At 52.9% G+C, this 24,203-nt stretch overlaps 1 protein-coding gene across 5 annotated transcripts in view; it reads left to right on the top strand.

The window, feature by feature from the left end:
* Positions 1–24,203, top strand: part of WSCD1 (WSC domain containing 1) — a 47,616-nt gene that overhangs the window by 5,369 nt on the left and 18,044 nt on the right. For all 5 annotated transcript variants that reach the window (XM_061390802.1, XM_061390800.1, XM_061390801.1 and 2 more), the window contains exons 2-5: positions 6,403–7,105; positions 13,940–14,054; positions 14,407–14,591; positions 16,310–16,431. In XM_061390802.1, coding sequence (XP_061246786.1) covers positions 6,679–7,105; positions 13,940–14,054; positions 14,407–14,591; positions 16,310–16,431 — 849 coding nt within the window. In that variant the 5' untranslated portion in view covers positions 6,403–6,678. The remainder of the gene's footprint in view (positions 1–6,402; positions 7,106–13,939; positions 14,055–14,406; positions 14,592–16,309; positions 16,432–24,203) is intronic.

Below are 24,203 nucleotides of genomic sequence, written 5' to 3'. Positions count from 1 at the left end.
CAAAGGCAGGGACCCCACTGCATTCCCATTTCCCAAACCTTGTCCCATCCCAGGGCCCAGCAGATCTCTGTTTAGTGGGTCCTTTGTTCTCTTTCTGAGCTTCCAAGACCCAGAGCCTTGGGACCTGGGGGTGAGGGCAGTGTGGCCCTGAGCACTGGAGGGAGGGTGACCCAGGGGCATAGATTTCTGGGGCCTGCCCTGTACCCAACAGGCACTGCCTGTGTCTATGAGGGGCCCATAGGCTGGGAGGAGAAGTGGACAGTGTACCTGGGACTCAAGGCAGGACATGTAACCTGAGCATCCAGCCTCCCCGTTGAGCAAGGCTTCATGGAGGAGGTAGCATTGGAGCTGAGGTTGGTGGCCGCAAAGCATTTCTGAGCCACAAGACAGGGCACCCATTAGCATTCCTGGCCGACAGAAGAGTATGTATAAGGGGGCTTGAAGCATCACATGCTGGCCAGTGGGCCATCAAGTTCTGGAAGGAATGTTGAAAGGAGTTTGCTGGGAGACCGACCCAGGAAGGGCCAGTGAATACCAGGCTGAGGGGCTTGAACTTGGTCACCTGAGTCCTGGAGAGCCATTGGAGCCTGGAGCTTTGATCTTTCTTGGTGTTAGAAAGATCTCTTTGTGAGGCTGCTGGGAGAGGGCAGCCTCTGGGAGAGGGGACAGTGTCCAGATGACAGGCATTGAGACTGGGCAGGGTAGTGGCAGGGGTTGAGGGTGGGAAGAAACGGGGAGGGGTGCTAATTCATAGCACCGAGCCCAGCTGGAGGCTCTCAGTGGGGCTTTGCTGAAGTTTAGAGGCTGAGACACCCTCCTGCCAATCATGGAGGCTGGGGCTCTGAGCTGCTGGACCACGAATGCCCATCTCCTTGTCTGCGGGAGCAACACGTGGGTCCCTGTTTCTTGTGTTTGGGGCTCACCCAGCTAAGAGCTCACAGCTCTGGATCTGCAGATGGTCACAGCCCACACGGCAGTGGCCATGGCGTTCCTAAGGCTGCTGGTGTTCTTTCCTTCCCTGTCTGTCCTCTCTGGTGGGGGCAGGGCTGGTGTGGTGGAGTCGTGTGACTGAACCCCACTGGCCACTGGTCAGGCCTGGGCCCTCTCTGAGCTCTTTCTCCAGCCCTCGGGCCCCAGTGGCTGCCTTCTCTCCTCTCCTGGCTGTCACCACTGCTCCTTTCTTCAGTCCCGTGGAAATCTCAGCCTGGTGCCATCTGCCCAACGCACACCCCCACCCCCTGCCCCGCTTCAGACTGAGCCACGGCTGCCACCTGGGTCCAGATGACAACAAAGTAACAGCTCAAGTTGTCTGTGTCCCACCTGTGCTAGGCTCCTGCTCCCTCCCAGAGACCCCCCAGAAGCCTCCCTGTCCCAATGTTCTCTTCTCATTCCTTGGAAGAAGCTGAGGGTCTCCCTCCCCTGGGCCCTGGTCTCCTCTAGGGTGGCTTTTGGGCCTCTGGCAGACCCCCAGGCAGGGCATCTGGTGTCCACCTTGTCTAGCCTGTGGCTCTGTGCCTCCGTGGTGCCCCTTCCCTCCTGAGAAGCCTGGAGTCTCAGGCAGGGGTGGGGGCCCCCTGCCCCCCACCCCCATGATTCTTTGAAGCACTTTGCGTGGTTCCCAGATGGGAGGTGTCACATGGGGAGCGTGCCTTAGGGGAGAATGGCCTGGACCTGCAGAGGAGGGGAGGGGTCAGGAGGCTGGGGCTGTCACCACATGGCAGCGTGGGGGAGGTCTGGCTGGGGGGGTGCTCTGTGTGTGGCACCATGCCTGGGAGCTTCATCCTGGCATGTTTTCAAAGAGATCTGATGGAGGCATACCAACCCCCTTTCAGGATTTCATCTTGCCTTCTTTGAAGCTGGGTTGGGGAGAGAGGTGGGCAGCTGAGTGGACACAGGGTGGGCTCTGGGAGCAGGGAGCTGGGGTCTGAATCCTGGCCCTGGTTTGTCTGGCCTTGACCAGCTGAGCTTTAGAGACCCAGGCTCTTAAATGGGGGTGATCAGGTTATCCCCCTTGACGGGAGATACGGAGTAAATGAGATGGTGCAGGTGAAACATACAACCCAGTGTAGCCTAATTACTAAATGCTGCAAAAGAAGAGGGATGGAAGTGTTAATCGCTCAGTTGTGTCTGATTCTTTGCGATCCCATGGACTGTGCTGCCAGGCTCATCTGTTCATGGGATTCTCCAGGCAAGAATACTGGAGTAGGTTGCCATTTCCTTCTCCAGGGGATCTTCCTGACCCAGAGATCAAACCCAGGTCTCCTGCGTTGCAGGCAGGTTCTTCAGCATTGAAAAAGCAAGCATGGGCTTCTCTGGCAGTCCAATGGTTAAGACTCCACACTTCCAGTACAAGGAGCACAGGTTCAATCTCTTAGTGGCGAGCTAAGACCCCACGTGCCTCTTGGTGCGGCAAATAAATAAATATTCAAAAAGAAAGAAATAGCAGGCAGTTCGCTAACACCTATCTTAGCATGGAGGCAGCTGCAGGTAAGCGTGGGATACTGGTCCCACCCCAGGGAGTTGGAGGCTAACTGGAGGTGAGGGTGGCTGATGTCCCCCACAGCTCACTGCTGAAGGCCTCTCCTCCAAGGAGTTTCCAACTTTGCTTCCCTTGCCACTGGCTGTAGATAAGAGGTTTCCTCTCTCATTCGGTTCCATGACAATGCTGATTAACCCCCATTTCACAGATGGGAAGCCTGAGGTACCACCCGTTCGGTGACTTGCTCAAGATGGATTTGCTCTCATAGAGGGCCTCCTGGCTTTGGGATGCAGTGGGCACAGCTGACACGTAGTGGTTAGATATACCCCCCTCCCCAGGTGTTGGCTGCTTCTGTTCTTCAGCTGCCTTGTGGCTTGGCTCTGAGTCCTTATGCAGATGCTGCACTTGACTCAACACCCCCTCCTCCCACCCTCCAGGCTTTTTCCCATAAAGTCACTCAACAGACATTTACAGGCACTGCAGGCTGCATGCTAGGATCTGGGGATGTGATGATAAATCAGGTGTTGTCTGTGCCCTGGGGGAGAGGTGAGTGTGGCAGAGAGTCGGGGACGATTGCAGAGCAGAAGCCTGGGCCTGGCGACAGGTTGCTAATACTGTGGGTTTACATGGACCCACTCCCCACCCCCATCCAGGCAGCGGCAGGTTTTCTGGGCTAGGAATCAGCTTTGCAGTGTGAAAAGTTCAGAGTGGCAGTCTGTCTTATCAGAAGCAGGGGTCGTGGGGCTCTGGCCTGAAAGCAGCTGTCCCCTGCCCCCTTGCCCAGTGTCCACCTCCCCAGACTAGGGGAGGGCCCCAGTGGGAAGGGGTGGCTCCAGAAAGAACTTGATGGAAGGCGGGGAGGTGCCTTGGCGAACCCAGGTGTGATCACTCAATTCCGGAATGATCAGCGCTGACCACACCTCACCCCGCTGCACCCTTTGTAGCATGTTTGCAGCTCCTCTGAACAAACGTATATGGAATTCAGGCTGCATCTTGCCTTCAAAATTGTGAACTGTTGATCCATTGCCCACCTTTTGGCTCCATCTCATCAGAACCTTTCTTCCCACAGCAGGGGTCCACACTCCCCTTTTATTTTAGTTTTATAGGATTTTTCACTGATAGAATCTCAATCTTGTAACCAGAAGGCTTTTGCAAGCAGATTTGGAAGCCCCTTTTCCTAAAATGACAACACAGGAAAGATCAAATATAAAGCTCAGCACCTGTGTTAACTTCCACGTATCTCTAAGGCCTAACTGGTGAAGCTGTGTCCTTCGTGCTCATGTATTGCTTTGTCTCCCACCTATCTACGGAGGCCCCCACAGCTCTGGGTAAGCGGAATTTGAGATTTCATTGCCCTAAGATCCCCCACTGTGGTGCTGGAGAAGACTCTTGAGAATCCCTTGGACAGCAAGGAGATTAAACCAGTCAGTCCTAAGGAAATCAACCCTGAATATTCATTGGAAGGATTGATGCTGGAGCTAAAGCTCCAATACTTTGACCACCTGATGAGAAGAGCCAACATTGGAAAAGACCCTGATGCTGGGAAAGATTGAGGGCAGGAGAAGGGGGAGACAGGATGAGATGGTTGGATGGCATCACTGACTCAATGGATATGAGTTTGAGCAAACACTGGGAGATGGTGAAGGACAGGGAAGCCTGGAGTGCTGTAGTCCATGGGGTCACAAAGAGTCAGACACAACTTAGTGACTGAACAACAAGACCCCCACAGAAGCAGGTTTCTGATATCAGGATCCACCTATCAGTGTACCTTCTCATCCATTTAAAAAACGTATTCAGACACAGAGAGGGCTGAGCATCTTTTTTGCTGGGACTCATGTTGTGAGCTGGGGTTACCAAAATGTGTACATAGCATATGACCTCTAGCCTGGAGTCAGTCGCAGTCCTGCAAGGATGGTTGACAAGTATGAGGACAATTAAAATCATCCTAGGATGGCAAATGCTGGGATGAGGATCAGCATGGGGAGACAGAGAAATCTATACCAGTGGGTGGGTGATGGTCAGGGAGAGCTTCCTGGAGGAAGTGACACCTGGGCTGAGTCTTGGAGATACAGAGGGATTCACCAGGTAAAGAGGGAGGAAAAGACATCAAGTGAAGTATGTGCAAAGGCACCAGGGCAGACATGCTGTGGTTGTTCTGCTGGACCATGGGGTCTGTGTGTGTGTGTGTGTGTTTACACACACATGTGCACACCATGAGGAAGCAGAAGGGAAGGGCCCAGCAAGAGACGAGCTGGTTGGGCTAGATCAGGAAGGGGGCCTTGTATGTCATGCTAAGGAGCTTGGAGTTTATCCCAAAGCCACAGGGAGCTATTGAAAGGGGTTTTAAGCAGGAGAGCGCCGTGATCAGATTTGCGTGTTAGGAGGATCACCTTGGCAGCCTTGCAGAGGATGGATTGGAGGGGCCAAAGCTGGAGGCAGGGGATCAGTCCGGATTTCTTGGGATTTTCTCTGTGGTTTTACAAATCTGACGAGGCTGGCCGGGGTGGGCCTGGCACACACCAGCTTAGAGAGAAAATAAAAGCTCTGGAGACCCATCTGAAATGGCTCCCAGACTCAGCATTTAATTCCACCTTCATTTGCTGACTCCCTACCCTGCCACCCCTGCCCCAGCCTAAAGGACCCACTGGACCCCCTAATTCTCAGATCCTGCCCTGCCCAGAAGCATCAGAACCTGGTGGCACTCAGCATTGAATCAGAAAGGGTCATGCTGGTCTGACACCACCCCCTCCCAGACCCTGGAATGCCAGGCCACAAGAGCCCAAACGTTGTCTTTCCTCTCACACCCGGCCACTGTCCCCAGGGCACAGAGCAGCCATTGAGGGGCTGCGGGGTCCTGGCGGGGGTCCCGGGCCTTGTTAGTTACAGGCAGCGGCTTAGTCACGCTCCTCGGAGCCTTTCACCCCAGGACAAGCCTGTCCTTGTGTTCCAGGCTGTCCTTATCCAGCAGCCCAGCTCGCAGCAGCTGCGGGCCCCTTTACCAACCCCCGACAGTGCACTTCAGAGGCGCTGTCAAAGGAAACCAAAGCCCAGTGTGAGAGCTGAGTCCTGGGGAGCAGAGGGGCACCCCGGGAAGGCTTCTCTGAGAGCCTTCCCCGCTTCTCTACACCAGAAGCCCAGCCTCTGCTGACAGGTGCACAGCCCCGGGGCCTCTCCTGCTCTGGTGTCCTCCCTTCAGGAAGCAGGGAAGACTGTGCAAGCCCACTCCCTCCTCTGTGCCCTCTCCTGGGTTAAAACCAACCCACCTCTGCAGAAGCATTTCCAAAAGACAGTATGCAACCCCAGTACACACATGCATTGAGCACCTGCTGTATACTTATGCGCTGGCCTGAGTGCACATACAGGTAGTGGGGTTCATTACAGGCTGGACCACATGGGGGTTCACAGTCCAGGCTCTGAATTCGGGCTATTCCAACCCTTAGCTCCTCTTCTCCCCAGTTGTGTGACTTTGGGAAGTTTACTTTGTCTCCCATGCCACAGTTTCCTCATCTGTAAAATGGGGGTAATGCTGTATGTATCACTTTGGGGTGAGGATTAAATGAGATGATACATAAAGCGTCTAGCTCAGAGCCTGGCACATAGTTTAAGGATTCATACAAGGTCACTGCTGCTGTTTTTCCTCCTTCCTGTTATCATTAGTGGATTGTCCTACTGCTCCAGGGTAGAGCGTTAGTTCCATTTTACAGATGAGGAGACTGAGGCCCCATGAGGTAAAATAGCCCACCTGCTGTCACATAGTCATCCAGTGGCAGAGCTGGGATTGGAACCAGGCTCTCTGTCCCCCACTTCTGCAGCATAGCCAGTCCCTTTGGCAGACAGAGCACAGAGGCGTGGGGCTCCTGACCCTGGCGCAGTGGGAGAGGTGGACCCTCCTATGGCCTCTAAGTACCCTTTCTCTTTTCCAGGTTTCGGAGCTGGGACATGAAGGTCGCTAGAACCCAAGGATGGCAAAGTTCCTGACGCTTGGGCAGAAGCTACAGCTGTAGGGCCCGGGACTGGGGCTCAGTGATGGTGCTATCTGAGCACCTGCTGGAAACAGGGCAGGAGGAACAGTAACCCCAGGAGAGAACAGGCCAGTGCCGGCATGCGGGGATGACACCTCCGGAGGCTCCGGCCTCCTTCCCACCTGGGTGCTAGGAGCCGTCCCCGGGCTCCAGCTGGGAGCCCTGCCGCCCAGGGGCATGGCCAAACCTTTCTTCCGACTCCAGAAGTTTCTCCGCCGGACGCAGTTCCTGCTCTTCTTCCTCACGGCCGCCTACCTGATGACCGGCAGCCTGCTGCTGCTGCAGCGGGCCCGCGTGGGCCTCCCGCCTGGCCCCCGGGCTCCTGGCCCGCTGCAGGCCCTGCCTGTGGCCGCCGTGGCGCTGGGCGTGGGCCTACTGGACAGCCGAGCCCTGCATGACGGCCGGGTCAGCCCGGAGCTGCTGCTCGGCGTGGACGTGCTACGGGGCCCCCTGGCCCGGCCTCGGCCCGGCCCCCGCTGGCTCCGCAGCCGCAACTCGGAGCTGCGCCAGCTGCGGCGTCGCTGGTTCCACCACTTCATGGCGGACCCCCCAGGGCCGCCTGCGCTGAGCCCCGAGGCCCCCCAGCCAGCCACCAGCAGCCGAGGTAGGTGCTTAGCCTGGGTCCCCTTACACATATGGGAGCTATTCCTGGGAGCCCCATTTGGGGGCACAGAACTGGTGTCCCCTCTCCCTGGCCCTGGCTGCAGCCTGAGAAGTGGGAACCGAGGGCCTGTGGCCTTCCCACACCCTGCTTCCCCCAGCCCCACCATAGACAGGAGGGGCCTGGGAGGGGAAGCCTTTGGGAGTTTTGCTCACTCCCTAGCTGGACTGCATGTGGCTGGGGGTTGAGATGTGTAAGCATTTTAGAGCTAAGAAGACCTGAGCTTAAATCCTGGCTCATTCCCCAAACTTATTGGGTGACCACGTCTCTTAATTTCTCTGCGTCCCTTGGAAATGGAGGTTGAGATACCTGCCCCAGGGTTGTGGTGAGGATTAAATGTGATAATGTAGAGCAGCAGTTCAGTAAGTGGGATCCCATGCTGCCAACCCCAGCACCACCCAGGAGCTTGTTGCAAATGCAGGTTCTCAGGTTCTCTCAGACTCCCCAAATTTCGAACTCTGGGGTGAGGGCTGCAGTCTGGAGCAGCGTGGTCTCCAGGTGGTTTGCATGTGCACTGAGGCTGAGGACCACTGGACTAGGGGGCCTATTGTATGCACTGGCAGTCAGGAATTATTATTATTTAATACCATTAGCTCACTTGTGTAGCAGTGACCACACACCTGTAAGTGTTGTATTTATAGGTGCTATTATTATTGTTATGGAGCTTCCCAGGTGGTTGCTAGTAGGAAAGAAGCTACCTGCCAATGAAGGAGATGTAAGAGACACAGGTTTAATCCCTGGGTCGGGAAGATCCCCTGGAGGAGGGCATGGCAATCCAGTCCAATATTTTTGCTTGAAGAATCCCATGGACAGAGGAGCCTGGCAGGCTATGGGCCATAGGGTCACAAAGAGTCGGACACGACTGAAGCGACTTAGCATGCACGCACTATTATTATAACTCAGTTTTGCAGGTGAAGAGGCGTGGAAATTGTTAAGTAAATTCTCCAAGGTCATTCTCTTAGTTTTGGTTCCTTGGAAGCAAACCCTGAAACTAGGATTCACATGGACGTGGTTTGTTTTGGGTGTGACCCCAGGAACACGGGTAGGGAGTGGGACGTGAGACAGGGGAGGAGGTGGCCAGGACAGGGTATGTTATGGAGCAGATGGGGACTTGGAATGAGGGTAGAACCTGCATCTTAGGGTGCAGCCTGGAGACAGCAAGGCCTGGGGGACACAGGCAGGGCACTGACCAGAACTGCTGGAGTCACGCCACTGGGACTCCATCATGGGGTCAGCTTGGCTCCAGCTCGGAGCTCTTAACACTGTGTTATCCAGACTGTGCAGGGCCTAGAAACCGAGCCTGTGTGAAGTGAGCACCCAGGGAGCGTCAGAGCCACTGACGAGTGGTGACTGATCTCAGTCAGTGTCTCAGCATCTGTCACCACCTTATTTGATCCTGTACCACGAATCGCAGGAAAACTGCTCTCTGAGTGTAAGAAGTATGGTTGGAGCTTGGAATCCTCAGTGGCAGGATATAGAAGAAGATGGTGGCCCGATACAATGAAGACTGCAGAACTAAGCCTTCTATAGAAGAAACTTCCACAGAAGGAAGTTTCATCTGAAATCCTCTAGGTCATAGCCCTTGTGTGGGATTCCTCAGCAAGGCTTCCATGTAAGAATGAGGGAGAATCAAGGAACCACTTCTGTAGCTCATTTCATGTAGTTGTAATTTCTATAAACTCCTCCCAACACATCAAGAAGCCGAGTCTCTATCAGGGCGATGCCAGTGTAGCTCACTTATACTGAAGTATAACTGCTGCTGCTGCTGCTAAGTCACTTCAGTCGTGTTCGACTGTGCGACCCCATAGACAGCAGCCCAGGAGGCTCCCCCCTCCCTGGGATTCTCCAGGCAAGAACACTGGAGTGGGTTGCCATTTCCTTCTCCAATGCATGAAAGTAAAAAGTGAAAATTGAAAGTAAAGTCGCTCAGTCATGTCCGACCCTCAACGACCCCATGGATCACAGCCTTCCAGGCTCCTCCGTCCATGGGATTTTCCAGGCAGGAGTACTGGAGTGGGGTGCCATTGCCTTCTCCGACTAAAGTATAAAGGACTGACCAAAGTCACCGTGGATTTCTTAAAAAGAAGCCATGGAAAGAGCATAGATTTTGAAAACAGACCTGGATTTGTCTCTTGGTATTGCCAGTTATTGACTCTATGGCCTTGGCAGATTAGCCACGATTCCTCTTTTTATTTTTCTCAGTCCACACTTAGCACATGTGAGTCTCCATGTGTGCTATTCACTTTACACTTGAGGAGCTCCGTCTGTGGTGGTGGAATCAGATATGCATCTAAATGATTACCACCTAGCATGACTGAGGCATAAGAGAGGTACATGCAGAAGGCTTGGGGCTCGTTACACAGAAGTGACAAATTCTTAGTAACCTGGCTTCCGGGTGACTGGCCAGAAGACAGGAGGACTCGGGGTGACCTGCTTACAGCCCTGTGTGTAAAATATCTACATCCAGGAGAACCAGCAGGCACTCTTTAAGTCATCTTTTAAAGAGGCGATGCAAGAGGCTGTAGTAAAAGCTGAAGAGATGGTGGTGAGATCCAGACAGGACAGACCGTCACCTATTATACAGCAGGGTTTCTGCCCCGAGTCTCTGAGTACCTTCTTCACTCTGATTGACCCTCCCTGGGGACCCCCAAACCTGGCAACGGAAGAGTTAATGCCTAGTTCAGCAGGAACAGTCAGGCTCTGGTGTTGAATGGTGGCGATTCAGACCAGTACATGCCTTCCATTAGTTATTCAATATTTTGAATATCCCCCAGGATTGGAGAAAGAATTCACCCTGGGAGAGGTGGTGGAGTCACGCAGTTAAAGATCTTCAGAGAAAGTGGGGAGAGGCGAGCACTGGCCCTAGAACCCTCTGGGAGCCCCCTTCCTCTCTTGGGGCTCTGTGGGGCCCTGCATAGCCAGGCTGGCCTCCCTGGTGGAGGCCCGCCCTCGGGACAGCTGCTGGAGCTGCAGACAAAGAGGGCGTCTCTTCGAGGCCCCGGGCAGCCCGCCATCCTCCTGTAAGGGGATCCGGCAAGCCTTGGAAGCCGCAGGAGGCCCCATCAATCACTGAGCATTTCATTATACCTTGGACAACATCCATAATGGAATAAAATGTCAGTAAGTTTACTAGGGGAAAAATAGTAACTTCTCCATAGCCAGTTTGTTTTTTATTGATAGTAATTTCCAAAGACATTCCAATATCTCCGAAGCCATCGTTAATAGCTTCACGGCATGTCCATTTTGATGTGCAAATGAACAGATGCAGAGTCACAGACAATAATGCATCGCCTCCGTTTCAGCCGAAAGTAATAAATCCGCCTCAGAATGTGTCCCAGTGCATCCCTGGGAAGTCCTTTCTTTCTACACATTCTCGCCTCTGTCAGGGAGTTAGAAAAGCCATTCATTATTTTTCCAGGAAAAAAGGCTCACCTCCTCCTCACGAATGAGGGGAGTATCTGGGTCTTGCTACAAACAGAGACGGGGCCAGCCGGGCGTGGGTGTTCCTCCAGACTGGTCAGTTCCACCCACCAGCCGGCTGGGAGCTGGCTAGCCTCTCCTTGTTTTTGAAGAACCCAACCCTGACTGCTCGAAACCCTTTCTTTCTCTTTTATTAATGTGCACTGCTAATATTTACAGAGCCATCGGCACACCCGGCCCCAGGTTACAGTGTAGGATGAGAATAATAATAGCTGTCGCTTATCCGAGCATCTGTTGTGTGCCAACCATTGTTCTGCCTAGATGGACATCTGTTATCTCATTTAATTTAATCTTCAAACAGCCTTATGATGTCAGCCGTGCTATCACCATTTTAATGATGAAGGGTTTGCATTTCGGGGAAGTAAAGTAATCTAAAAGTGTTTATTATTAATAATGACACATTACAACAGTAACAGTCACCCCTGCGCTCACGCTACATGCCACGCCTGCATTAGATAACTTTCCATGTTATCTCGTGGAATTCTCACAACCGCCCCATGGATTCTGTGGGACAATATGTGCATTTTACAGACGGGGAAGTAGAGGCTACACATGCCAGGTCACACAGCCAGAGCCTGGATTTGAATCTAAGGCAGCCCATTCCCAAGAGATGTTTCTTCCCACCCCATCCCCACACCCCGCCCCGCAAGTGTGTGTATGTGCCAATCTCAGCCTCCAGGGGTCGTGAGCCCAGTCCCCTCTTGGTGACCAGAACCTTCTGGTTAATTTCCCATCAGTGGTGATAAATGTTTAACAACCCCCGAGCTTGTGTTTTGGATGTTTACTTGAAAGCTGTAATAGAATTTCTTCTTTGCTGAGCAACACATGTCAGAAATCTCTCAAATATTAGTTTTCTTTTACTAAGTAGGCAGGCTAAGGAGAACAACTGATTCTCGCTGACCTGGGTGAAAGCTTTTTGGTCTCGGTAGTCCTGAGATTTATATTAAGAGAGAGAAGCTTGCATGGCCGTGGTGTCTGGAGCGCCGAGTAGAGGAGTGGAGCTTATATCCATGGATGGATACTGTGTGTGGCCATGTGTGTGCTGGCGGGCATCCCAGTGAAGGTGGCCTCAAGAGGGTCATAGCCTGGAAGGGAGCAGGACCCTGTGCAGACGTTGAAGGTCTTTGCTTTTGCTGCAGCCCAGTGTTCTCTAATCTGAGGTTTCTGGATCTTCAACCATTTCTGGCGAGACAGAGAGTCCTGTCTCTACCATCTTGGCCATCTTCCCCTGCCTGGCCTTTTTTAACTAGGGACCCTGGGAACTGCACTTTGGTATAGCCAGTGGGACCAGCCCCTCCTTGCATGTGGGCTCCCTGCTTTCCCTCTTGCACCCTCACAGGATGTCAGTGTGGATTTTAGGGTTTCTGACCCACTATTGGCATCATGTCTGACCTTGACAGCAAGTCACCAGCTAAGGGGAAGTTGTGGTCCCTGCCCTCAGTGAGCCTTAGGTCATGGTACAGAGACGAAACACACAGGTGTACACAATTTTTAACAACAGTTAATGATCAGGATTTGCGTGACAGCAAGCTTTTCAGACACTCAGTGTGACAGTGCAGGGAAATGAGAGGCTGCAAAAGATTAGAGTCGTCAGGGCTGTAAGCCATACCATCAAGGATGAGTAGAAAGCAAAGATTGGATGTGCAGGAAGGAGCAGGGACATGACCATGTGGGCGGGAGAAATGAGCAAGGGGAGGGGGAGGAGTGCATTTATCCATTTGACAGTTGAGGAAACTGAGGCATAGAATGTTGAAATTATTTAGTCAAGGTCAGAGACAGATTTAAGCATGCTGTTCATATCCAGGAAAGTCACTCCCTGATTCACGTTCCCAGGAATGTGGGCTGGCAGACTCATTCCTTCAAACCATTCAGCTGGTGGCCCTGAGCTTCTGTTTTGGGCCAGCTTCTTGGCAGGAGTAATCAGCACCAGTCTCGCCTGATCTGGGAGATCCAGGACTGGTGGACGAGATGGTCACTCCTCCCCGCAAAGCTGTTTGGGAGTTGGCCGGCTGTGGGGAGGCCTTGGGCACAATGCTTCCCGGAAACGCCCAACTTCCAGAGGCTACAGTGTGCTGCTCAGACGCTACTTGAGACATCCTGGAGCTTAGTGCCAATGTTTCCCGGGAGACCGGCAGCATCTTCATCATGGGTGCCCGATCCAGATCTGGGCACAACTCTTGTGGGTGTGCGGTCACAGCTCGGACGGTGTGATGGCGTGTTTGCAAACTCCTAATGCATAGTTCCTTTAATGCGCTGTGGTGCGTGTGACATTTACACACCGAATGCACTTGTTAGCGTTCAGGTTCTCCGGGCTTCGCTGTGCATTTCTGGGAGGCAGCTCCCTGTCTTGGGGTGTGGCAGGGCAGGACTGTTTCCCACTGACATGTGCACCACTGGGTCACTGCTTTGTGCAGCCTTGCCCCTCAACGTTGTCCCCTTCCGAGGATGTGCTGGAGATGCCTGACCTGGTGAGGGCTCAGGGTCCCATGGTCCTAAGGATTCCCACACAGAACAGCCCTCTTACATGTTAATAGACACCACTTATACACCTCCAGTGATGGGGGCTTCTGCCCTCCTGCGATGGCTGCTATTTTCTTTTCTTTTTTCATGTGAACCATTTTTACAGCCTTGATTGAATTTGTTAACAATATTGCTTTGGTTTATTTATTTATTTATTGGCCGCATAACGTGTGGGATCTTAGCTCCCGACCAGGGATCAAACCCACACCCCCTGCATTGGAAGGCGAAGTCTTAACCCCTGGACCACAAGGGATGTCCCAGCAGATTTGTTTTTTCTCTTGGACTAGCTCTCCCTGTTTGCAAAATCTCTATATTAGCTAAGATCAGACTTTGCGTAACTCATTTCTTCCTTCTGGATCACAAGGAGGCAAAAGAGTCTGCCTATCAGTTCATTCATGGAGGCAGACAGGCCTCTCCCGGCCTAGGAAGGGTAGGGATGAAAAGGAGAGGGGTCCAGGTGAAGCAATTAAGCCAGCCAGACTTAATTAAACCAGGTGAGGGCTGGCGGAAGAAAGTTGTGTTCTGGCTGATGCCAGGCTCCTGGCAGGGTGTCTACAGGACTGCTGGCCATTAACTAAGAAAGAGGGCAGGAAGGGAACAAGTTGGAAGTGTCCAGAAGCACTGTGGGGAAGGTTGGACCACAACCTTGTCCCCTGGGCTTCTCTGAGAAGTGTCATAGCCAGGAAGGGCAATGCCAAGGGTGGGTTCAGGAATTAGGACCCTCCCACTTTCCAGGGTGTCTGAGTCTCTGCTGTGGTTCTCCCTCACTCCCTGCAGGCACCTATGTGGGATGCTTCAGTGACGACGGCCAGGAGCGGACTCTGAAGGGGGCTGTGTTTTTTGACTTGAGAAAGATGACTGTCTCCCACTGCCAGGACGCATGTGCTGAGCGGTAAGTGGGGGGCCCTAACGGTCAGCTCCACTGGAAATAAGGCTAATAGGCAATCCCAGAGAGTAGGAGTAGTGTCCCTGAGGTGGTGCTTCTGCTGCCAGTTGGCTTTTGGAGTGTGGTTAGAGCTCGACCGATCAGATGCAGTTGTCCAAAACAAAGAAGGTTTACTGACGAGACGGCAGGGGATTGTGGAAAGAGCTCTGGGCTCAGTGTCAGGAGACCCGGGGTTCCTGTCCTGAGATTCCAGGACTCATCCTTATCCAGGCCCCAGACCCAGTGGCCATTCCTGGATCCAGACCTCAGTGCCCCGGGCCAGGCTAGGGACTCACCCCAGGACCCGCTCTACCTGCAGGTCCTACATCTATGCTGGCTTGGAGGCTGGGGCCGAGTGCTACTGTGGGAACCGACTCCCAGCGATGAGCGTCGGGCCGGAGGAGTGTAACCACGAGTGCAAAGGGGAGAAGAGCTCCGTGTGCGGAGGTGTGGGCCGGCTCTCCGTGTACCGCGTGGAGGAGCTGCAGCCCGGCTCCAGGAAGCGTGAGTGCGCCAGCCTCTCCCTCAGCTCTGTCTGCCCCTGCTCTCTGCCACCTCTGCATCCACAGCCCTTCATCTAAATTCTGTGGGACAGAACCTGTGCTCTGCCTTCCCTACCACCTTCCCTGGACAGGCTTGTGTCAGGGGGCGAGGTGTTAGGGTCTGCCAAAGATCGCTTGAGTTCATGACCAAACCACATCTTTCCTTGTCCTCTGCAGGAGAGAAAAACCAATCAGGAGGCCCAGAGCCTTGGTCTAGGTGTTTCTCAGACATGCTGTGTGGCCTCCCATCTTTGGGTTCCAGTCTATTTTGTCAAATGCTGAGGCAGACTTTCATTACCCGGGGCGGACCAGATAGTAGGAATGTTTCCTAGCTATACAACACCCTGAAGCGCTGGTGAAAGTGAAAGTCACTCTGTCATGTCCGACTTTTCGCGACCCCATGGACTATACAGTCCCTGGAATTCTCCAGACTAGAATACTGGAGTGGGTAGCCTTTCCCTTCTCCAGGGGATCTTTCCAATCCAGGGATCGAACCCACGTCTCCCACATTGCAGGTGGATTCTTTACCAACTGAGCTATCAGGGAAGCCCGTGAAAGTGCTGGGTAAAACTGAACATGTATTGTTGTAAATGCAAAGCTGAACTATCAAAAAAGTAAGGAAATCCCCGGCTCCATTGGGAACTAGGAATCATGGTGGTGAGATGAAGACAGTCAACGATGCAGTGCAGCACTGGGTCTTCATGGGGGAAGCTGCTGGTCTTGGTGGCCACACAGCTTAGGTTTTAGGGTCCACGGAGGACAGGAAAGGAGGTTTTGAGTCTGCCAAGGTAGGGACCTGGATTGAAACTTCTTTGTGAAGTTGGATTCAATTTCACTGAAGTATGTACATCAGTGAAATTTTAGATTAAAGCAAACAAACACCTGCCAGAGACAGAAAAACTTGTCTGTTTGACCTGAGCTTCAGGTTGAGATCAGAGGAAGGGGCAGAGTAGGTCATCTGTGGCTCCATCTTGGAGGTGCCCTCCTGCCCTAAGTGGCCTGGGGCTCTCACCTGGGGAGCCGGGGAGAAGGGTGTGAAATGGGAGTGACAGCCTGTGCCACACCTGAAGTCTAGAGGCAGCTGAGGTTCTGCCAGCAGCATCTTACATCACTGACTTCTCACAGCTCATGCTGCATCTTTACCTCTCAGCATGTATAGGGCACCTGCTGTATGTCAGGGTCAGGACTGGGTGTGGGGTGCAAAAGGGTGACCCAGATGCTGCCTCCCCCCAGGCTGCAGGGAGGTACTCACAGTGGAGCATGGGTTCAATCCCTAATCAGGGAACTAGGATCCCACATGCTGCACAGCATGGTGAAAAAGAAAAAAAAAAAATCAACAGATTTGTGGAAGGAAGGGAGAAAGGGAAGAAAGGAGGGAGGGGGGAAGGATGGACACTGTCCCCCGAGGGCTGGCGGGAGTAGCAGGTCATGAGTTCAGCAGCTTCAGCCAAGTGGTCCCTTGTCAGTGATCCTGGTGAGCAAGGTTCTGGGGTCTGGTTTCTCTCAGGAGCCTGGCTTGACCACAGCCTGTCTGGGCAGTTTACCCTCTCCGATTTGGAATCTGCTCCTCCTGAGTGCAATTCCACCTATTTCAGGATCTGAAGCTGCCATTTCCCCTGGGTCAGGCCCCAAGAAGGGCAGGCACTGCTTCTCACCAGATCCCCATTTCCTTCCCCGCAGGGAGGACTGTCACGTACCGGGGCTGCTTCCGACTGCCAGAGAATATCACGCATGCCTTCCCCGACTCCCTGGTACAGGCCAACGTGACCGTGGAGACGTGCTCCGGATTCTGCTCCCAGAAAGTAAGAGGAATTATGACTTCACAGCTCTGTCCTTTAGCCATCCAGCCAGAATGGTAGTCTCAGGGAGCGGCAGGTGCCCGTGGGGAACTGCAGCTCTCTGTCCTCCTTGGATCCCGGGTGGGAGCTGAGGAGGGAAGGAGGCAGGCTTTGCAGCAGAGTCACTGAGGATGCCAGCAGGGACCCGGCTGATGCTGAGATCTGAGCCTGGGTGGGGGATTGTCAGTGAAGGTTGTAAAACTGAAAGGATCGTGCCTTTCCCGACGTGAGCTCTTGGCACAAGTGTCAGATGTTAAATTGACTTGGTTTGGAAGCCGGAAGATGCTGGCTCGGGACTTGGGGAGTGCTGATGGATTTTCTGTTATTGGCACTGACAGCATTGGGCCAAGAATCCAACTTCAGGGGCTGTAGTCGCTCAAGTCCCTTTGGTCTCTCAGCCAGGGCTGAGGCGTGGAGTGTGACTCTGTGCAAGGGCTGGACTGGGTACCAAAGGCCATGCGCCTCCACCGCATGTCAGCTCTGGGGTGGGAGACATCGATCAAGGCCAGATGGGGTTTGCACATGGCATGATTGGGATGGGGTGTGAAGCGGGGCTGGTGAGACCTGCAGGCTGCCCCAAGAGCTTTGAGATCTGAGGCTGGAGACCCGAGATCTCCAGACTGGGCCAGATGCTATGGCCCTGGAAATGGCCCTGAGTGGCAGTAGGCTAGGTCTTGGGGCTGCTCCAAATCCTGGGGTCCACTGGCTTTGGTGGGACTGTAAGACGTGGCAGTGTAACCGAGTGGGGCTAGGAGACAGGCGGGTCCTGGCTGTGACGGGGATGATGATGGTTATCAACAGTCCTAACCGGTACTCATCATTTATTTCATGCCAGTTTCTGTTCCAACTTCACATGGGTTAACCCATTTAATCCTCTTGACAACCGAATGGGATAGGTGTTCTGAGTAACTGCATCTTGCAGGTGAGGAAACAGAAAGCTTAAGCATTCTGCCTGAAGTCACACAGCCAGGAAGGGGGAGAGCCAGGAATTGAACTCTGCCTAGTTCCGTAGCCTTCTGGTGCTTTGAAGGGTGCAGGGCGTAGACTTCAGTGAAAACACGTGGAGTTGGACACAAAGACATGCCCTCCATGGGCCGCCCTCCCTCTGCTCTGTGCTCTCAGCCCCCTTGAGATGCTTCCCTTGGATTTGGGTGAGACAAAGCCTTTTTCCTACATGCTTTCCTCTTGCACAAGCACAGCCTTTGAAGTGTCTCTCTTCCATCTCCAGCATTTCCAAAGCCACTGCCAAGGGTGTCTTGGTGTCAGGGCTCGTGAGACACAATACTGGGATCCGAGAAGACCATTTTGTTGATTCACAGACACCTGGACTGGGGCCCCCTTCTCCCCCTCTCCCGCTGGTGGGACCAGAGCCAGTAGAGGTGGCAAGGACACCTGCTCACACAGCAGGGAAGCAGACCTCCCACTCCAGGTTTCCTTCACACCTGCAGTTCAGAGCGGCTCCCTGGAAAGACCCCCACTGTAATCAGAGGAACTTAACTGCTCCAGATCTGCTGGCCTCCCGGATCAACAGATGTACAGGCATCTTCCTGTGTGCTGGACGCTGGGTTGCAGCCTTCCCCCTGCTGGTCAGCTCTGATCCTCCCAGCACTCTGTGAAGGGGGATAGTCTGACCCCCGCTTGCTGCAGAGCCAGCACAGGTTTGCAGGAGTGAGAGTTCTCATACACAAGCATGGAGGGACCGGCTTTACATCCCACTCTTATCTGTCTGTCTGTTGGTCGCTCAGTCATGCCTGACTCTTTGCAACCCCATGGACTGCAGCACCACCCCGCCCCCCATAGGCTCCTCGGTCCATGGGATGTTCCAGGCAAGGATATAGGAGTGGTTTGCCATTTCCTTCTCGTATATATATATATACACAATTTAATTAATTAATTTATTTCTCTTTGGCTGCACAGGGTCTTCACTGCTGTGTGCAGGCGTTCCCTAGTTGCGATGAGCAGGGGCTACTCTTCAAGGTGGTTCGAGGCCTCCTCGTTGCGGTGGCTTCTCTTGTTGCAGAGCACAGGCTCTAGGCGTGCAGGCTCAGTGGTTGTGGCATACGGGCTTAGTCGCTCCACGGCATGTGGGATCTTCCTGGACCCCTGTCTCCTGCATTGGCAGGTGAATTCTTAACCACTGGACCACAGGGACGTCCCCCTACATCCCACTCTTAACCCCATGCCCCATGCTTTTCATGCTGCTGCCTCTCAGTGTGACATCGGTGGAGGAAGGGGACAGGTGGGTGGGCTGTCGAGGAGGAGACAGGAAAAGAAACAAGAGGAAGGGAGCCGGCAGCCTCACAGCTGTGCGTCTTTGGTGCTTTGAATTATTTTCCATAGATAAGATGCTCACGTGGAACACGGTGAAAGGACACCCAAGGGTGTCCAGGGGAAAGTCTTCCTCTCACCCCTCTGTGTCGTCCACTCTGTCCTTCCTTGGGTGCAGGTGATGGGCCTAACCTCTCCCTTCCCCTCTCAGAGAAATTCTGTGAATGTTCAGGCAGTTGTTCCTTTACAGAGTCAGGATGGCATTACAAACCCCACAGATGGTGACAAGCCATACGCACTACCCTGCCCCCTCTCCTTCCCTGTGTCTTACAGATTGCTCCAAATTGGCACAGGAAGCGCTTCCTCACTCTTCTATGCCATTACATGGATGTCCTATAATTTATTTAACAAACACCCCACTGTTAAGCATTTAGGTTGTTTCCAATCTTTTGCTTTTACAAACAAGGTTGCGATGACTATCCTTATAGCGGGGTAGTTCTGTGTTTGTGGTGGATCTGCTGGATACATTTCCTAGGAGGGGCTAGGTCCTTGTTCTATGAGTAAACTTTGCTGTGCTGCCCTGATCAAAAGCTGTGTTCATTTTATGCTTATGCCCCAGCTCTGTGTGAGAGAGAAGCAAGGCACCCCTGAGAGTCTTCTGTTGGGGAGGATGGTTTCAAAGCCACATCCCAGGTGGATGCCCCAGTGTATGGGGGCACCTTCCCTGGGGCAGCCTGTGAGGGGCCCAGACACAGAACTCGAAGCTTTTAAACTCTTCAACGCCTATTTCCAGCCTTTCTTCAGATGTACTGACACAAATCCAGGTTGCTGCAGTCTCACTGGAGCATGTGCCAAAAGAGACCTGCAGCCTCTTGGTACCTTATGCCATTTTGCACCTTAACGCTTCATACTTCTCCCCTTGAGATGCATTTCTTGGATGGGTTACCTGCTCAGCTCTGGGCAGTGATGCTGCGAATTGTTCAGATAGAACAAGGATGAAGGGGCACCCAGGGTTCTCATAAATGACCTTTGCCCTCCAGGTGTCAGGATCTGTGCTAACGGCTTGGCTCCTATCCTCGCCTCCCCTGTATCGTTGGATGGGGGGTGGGGGCTGTTTTCTTGGGTCCCATTGTTTAGATCCACAGAATGTTGCAGCTGTGAGGAGTAGTCACTATTTCCAGCTTTCATGTTGAAAGCAGGTCTTGGCAGGACACATTTAGTGGGACAGGGCCAAATGCATACACTGACACCGGGTAGGGGGTGCCAGTCCCCCCGAAGAGAGGCTAAGACAGGAAGCAGGGACTCTGGCATACATCAGAGTAAGGTCTGTGCCTGATGAAGATGAAGGAGACTGGGAGGAAGGCTCAGGAAAGAGGACTGCAACTTTTTAGAAGGGTTGTTAGTTGGTCAGTCTTGTCCGACTCTTTGTGACCCTATGGACTATAGTTTGTCAGGCTCCTCTGTCCATGGGATTTCTCAGGCAAGGATACTGGAGTGGGTATCTCCAGGGGACCTTTCCAACCCAGGGACTGAACCCAGGTCTCCTACATTGCAGGCAGATTCTTTATTGTCTGAGCCACTGATGCTGGGCAGTGTCAAAGGGCAAACGAGGGGTGTGAGGAATGCACATAACTGGGCAGGGGTGAGGGGGTTGGGAAAGCAGCCAGCCTGCCCACCCAGTATGCAGGGCTCCACTGCACCATGTGGAAGGTAGGGCGGGGACAGGTTGCAATGGGCCTCAGAGGCCTGCCTCTCAATCCAGATGTTTTTTAGTTGGTAAGAGGGAGCTATGGATGGTGTCAGCGGGTAGCGGGCAGTGTAACTGGTGTGGGCTTCATAGCTGTGGGTGGGATGCTGGGATCCCTCTGGGAGGCAGTGGTCCTCGGGGCCACCCCCAGAGATGCCTTGGCAATACTGTGACCCAAGTTTGCCTGTGACCTGGCTCTGGAATTAGGGATTCCAGGTAGGGCGAGGATGATGCTACAGATGTGCTCGCAGGTAAAGCCACCATCTATCTGAGAGAGTGAGCCTTTGGTCCCCAGAATGTCTGTTCCTCCCTTCTCCCTCGTCCTGCCCTGTGGTTGTGAGTATGACTTGGACTCAGGCCTTCTGGATGGTCCCTATCAGCTCTCAGTGGGAGCTGGACTAGGACCCTGATCTCACTCTACGTCAGGGTTGCTCATCCTTGCAACTGTTATCAGTTGGGTCAGCTAATTTGTGTGGGGATCTGTCTGTACATTGTAGGATATTTAGCATCCCTCTACCCTGCTACAGACCAATAGCACCTCCATGCTTAGATGTGACAACCCAGACTGTCTACAGACATAGCCAGGGGTCCTCTGTGGTACTCCCATTGAGAACCACTGTCCAGCGGGCCACCTGGAACCTATTGGCTCAGCCATGCCAAGACCCAGCTCACATTTGCCATGCATCTGAATCCTAGTGATGGATTATCTTCAACAATTATTTAGGGAGGATGAAGGAGCAAATTCCACCTCCAGCCCTGAGGTCTGGTGGATGGAGGATCAGAAGTTGAGGCCTGCAGAGGTCACAGTTCTATTTGCCAGAAGGGTTTTCTTTGTCCTCTCCTGGATGTGGAGGGTGAGGGAGAGAGGTGAATTGGGGGATTACTGGCTGTGCTTTCCTGCCTGGAGTGCCAAGCACTTCCTCTCCAGAAAGGCCAGCAGCAACCAAGGCTGCAGAGACATCCCAGTTGCAGCTTCATCTCATCCTAATTTGGCTTCTAGACAAGCTCGGATATACTGCAATGTGGGAATGGTTACGTGATGCCATGGCCATACAGTGGACTATAATACAGCCATTGAAAATGTTTTCAAAGTCTTTTATGATGGAAATGCTCACAGCAGAATGTTAAATGGGGCACAGCTAAATCGGGGAGTCGGGGCTACAGGCTTAATTAGGGCTGACTGGGCAGGGGCGCCAGGAGCAGCAGATGCCAGAGGTGGGGCACAAAATCAGGAAAAGAGGGGGCGCCTTCCTTGTGCCATGCCCCAGTTTTGAGCACCATCTGAGGTTTATTTGTGGCTCCCGATAAAAATCTCTGCTTTTTTTTTTCTCTTTGCTAGTTAGTTACAATGGATTTGGGGAGCTCCCAGAATGTAGTTTGACAAGGAAAGAACATTTTGGGCCACATCAGCATCTTAATGATCTGACTGTCTGCCAACAAGAGCAACTTGACCTATGTAAATGTGTTTTTAAACACAGTAAAATGATCTTGTCTAATTTTCTGCGATCGTGTTGGAGCTGGAAGAAAACCTGCTCATTCTCAGTCCTCCGGATCCTGTCACCTCCTTCATTTGGACAGAAGGTGAGAATGAGCTTAGCTGTTTGCAGTGCTGCCCATTCGGGTGAGGGGTCATTAATTTTGAAGCCCCGTATTGGTGCACAAGTAGACAGGCCCTTTATGGGAGTGTGTGTTCCATGGCAGGGCTGATGTGTGAAATCCAGCACCATCTGTAAATAGGTTACTAACGTGTGAAGCTTCAGCTATTAAGCCTTGTGATCTGAGGCTTGTTCTCTCAGCAACCGCTAGTAGTTCTACCGAGAAAGGCATCGCAGGGAGAGGTGTTATCCTTTCCGCCTGCCCCCTTTTAGCCTCTTTTGGGGTGTGTGAGTTCTGCATACAGAATAGTAACCACCTGGATGTTTTCCCATCGATGTATCTTCTGAGTTTTTTTTCCTTTGTCCATTTAACGGAGGCGCTAACCCAGCTGCTTGTGCAGTGGAAAGGCACAGATTAACTCTGAGCCTGCTTGTTCTCTGCTGGGCGGTGGCCTGACCAAATCCCCTTAGATCTTGATAGATGCAGTCCATCCTGCGTGGCTCCATTCCCTCCACTGGGCATGAAATTTCACGTCTCTGCCAAGGATTGGGTCTGTAAGGATCTGGGTTTTGTGAATTAGTACCTCTGTCTGATGTCTGGGGCTCCAGTCTGTGGAGAGCCATTGCCCAAGGGGACAGTCCCTAGGGGACACTCTGACATTTGCCCCAAGCTATCTTGAGGTGGCACCTTTGAGGCTGGAGACATGGAAGGGGACTAGTGAGTCAGTGCTTCCAGTGAAGAAGAGTGGATACAGGGAGATGGCCCAGCGCCCCCACCACACTCCATGTGTTAGCCACCCCCAGACTCAGACCAACCAATCTGCCGAGAATCTACTCTCTGAAAGACACCTTAATAGTATGGTTGTCCCTTGAAGAACACAGTTTGAACTGCACTTGTCCACTGGTACATAGATTTTTTTTCAATGAAAAGGTACCACCGTTTACATCATCAGCCACTGGTTGAATCCGCGGACGTAGAACCACAGACTTGAGGAGCCGAGGATTTTGTTATCAGCAGTGGGTTCTGGAACCTATTCCCTGCAGATACCAAGAGATGACTGTATTTCATTCCATCCACAAATCCCCTTATAGCTGGAGAAGTCAAGACTCCATCTGTCTGAATTTAAACTCATACCAGAACCCTTAATCATTAAGCTATGCCCCCCTTTTACAGATGATAAAATCAAGGCTCACACTGCCCAATAGTTTGTTGACAGTCATGTAAATGGGATTCAAAACCTGGGATTCGTGGGGCTTCCAATTGGTGCTAGTGGTAAAGAACCTACCTGCCAATGCAGGAGACATAAGAGACATGGGTTCTATCCCTGGGTCTAGAAGATCCCCCGGAGGAGGGCTTGGCAAAGCCTGGGATTCCTTATGACAAGCCTTGAACTGGGTCCATTTCCCATAACTGCCTTTCCAAACCACACAGCTCCGCACCTGCACTCAGGTCAGAGGGAAACATGCTCTCAGTTCCAGGATCAGTAGGTTTACATTCAATCTGACATTTGCCTGAAAACAAGAGTCAACCCCTTCACCCCCCATCTCCCTCCATGGGCATCTCCTCTCCTTTTTGTGTCTTGAATGTTACCCAGTTCTGCCTCTGGAAGCGAGAGACTGGTCAAAGCCAACCTCCATGCTGGTTCACGGATTTCATCACAAATCTACTGCCTTCACGTGTTTGCCTCCCAGGGGTCAAGTGTGGTGTATGGCAAAGCCCCGGACTAGGAGTCTGGAAGGCTGGCCTCTGCTCCCACTCACATACCCTGACTGTCTGAGGTTGTTGTGGGCTTCCTTCCACCTGCCTCCAAGCCTTAGTTTCCCCTTCTGAAACCTGAAGCTCCTGTCTCTGAAGTTTGGGGTGATGCTGCGTAATCCTAGAGATCCTGAGAAAGATGCCTAGAGAAGAGCAAGGATGGAGGAGAGGAGATCCCAGAGGGGTTGCTGCTCGGGGCCTCACTCCTTGCCTGGTGGAAATGTCCACTCCTTGACCCCTTGGCCACGGCCAAGCCTTTGCCTATGGATCTCCACCCCACCCAGGGATTCCCAGGTGGCTCAGTGGTGAAGAATCCACCTGCCAATGCCAGAGATACAAGAGACACGGGTTCAATCCCTGGGTGCAGAAG

The sequence above is a fragment of the Bos javanicus genome, chromosome 19 (assembly GCF_032452875.1).
Source record: "Bos javanicus breed banteng chromosome 19, ARS-OSU_banteng_1.0, whole genome shotgun sequence".
In the NCBI taxonomy this organism is placed as follows: domain Eukaryota; kingdom Metazoa; phylum Chordata; class Mammalia; order Artiodactyla; family Bovidae; genus Bos; species Bos javanicus.
This window is presented reverse-complemented; position numbering and strand designations above follow the sequence as displayed.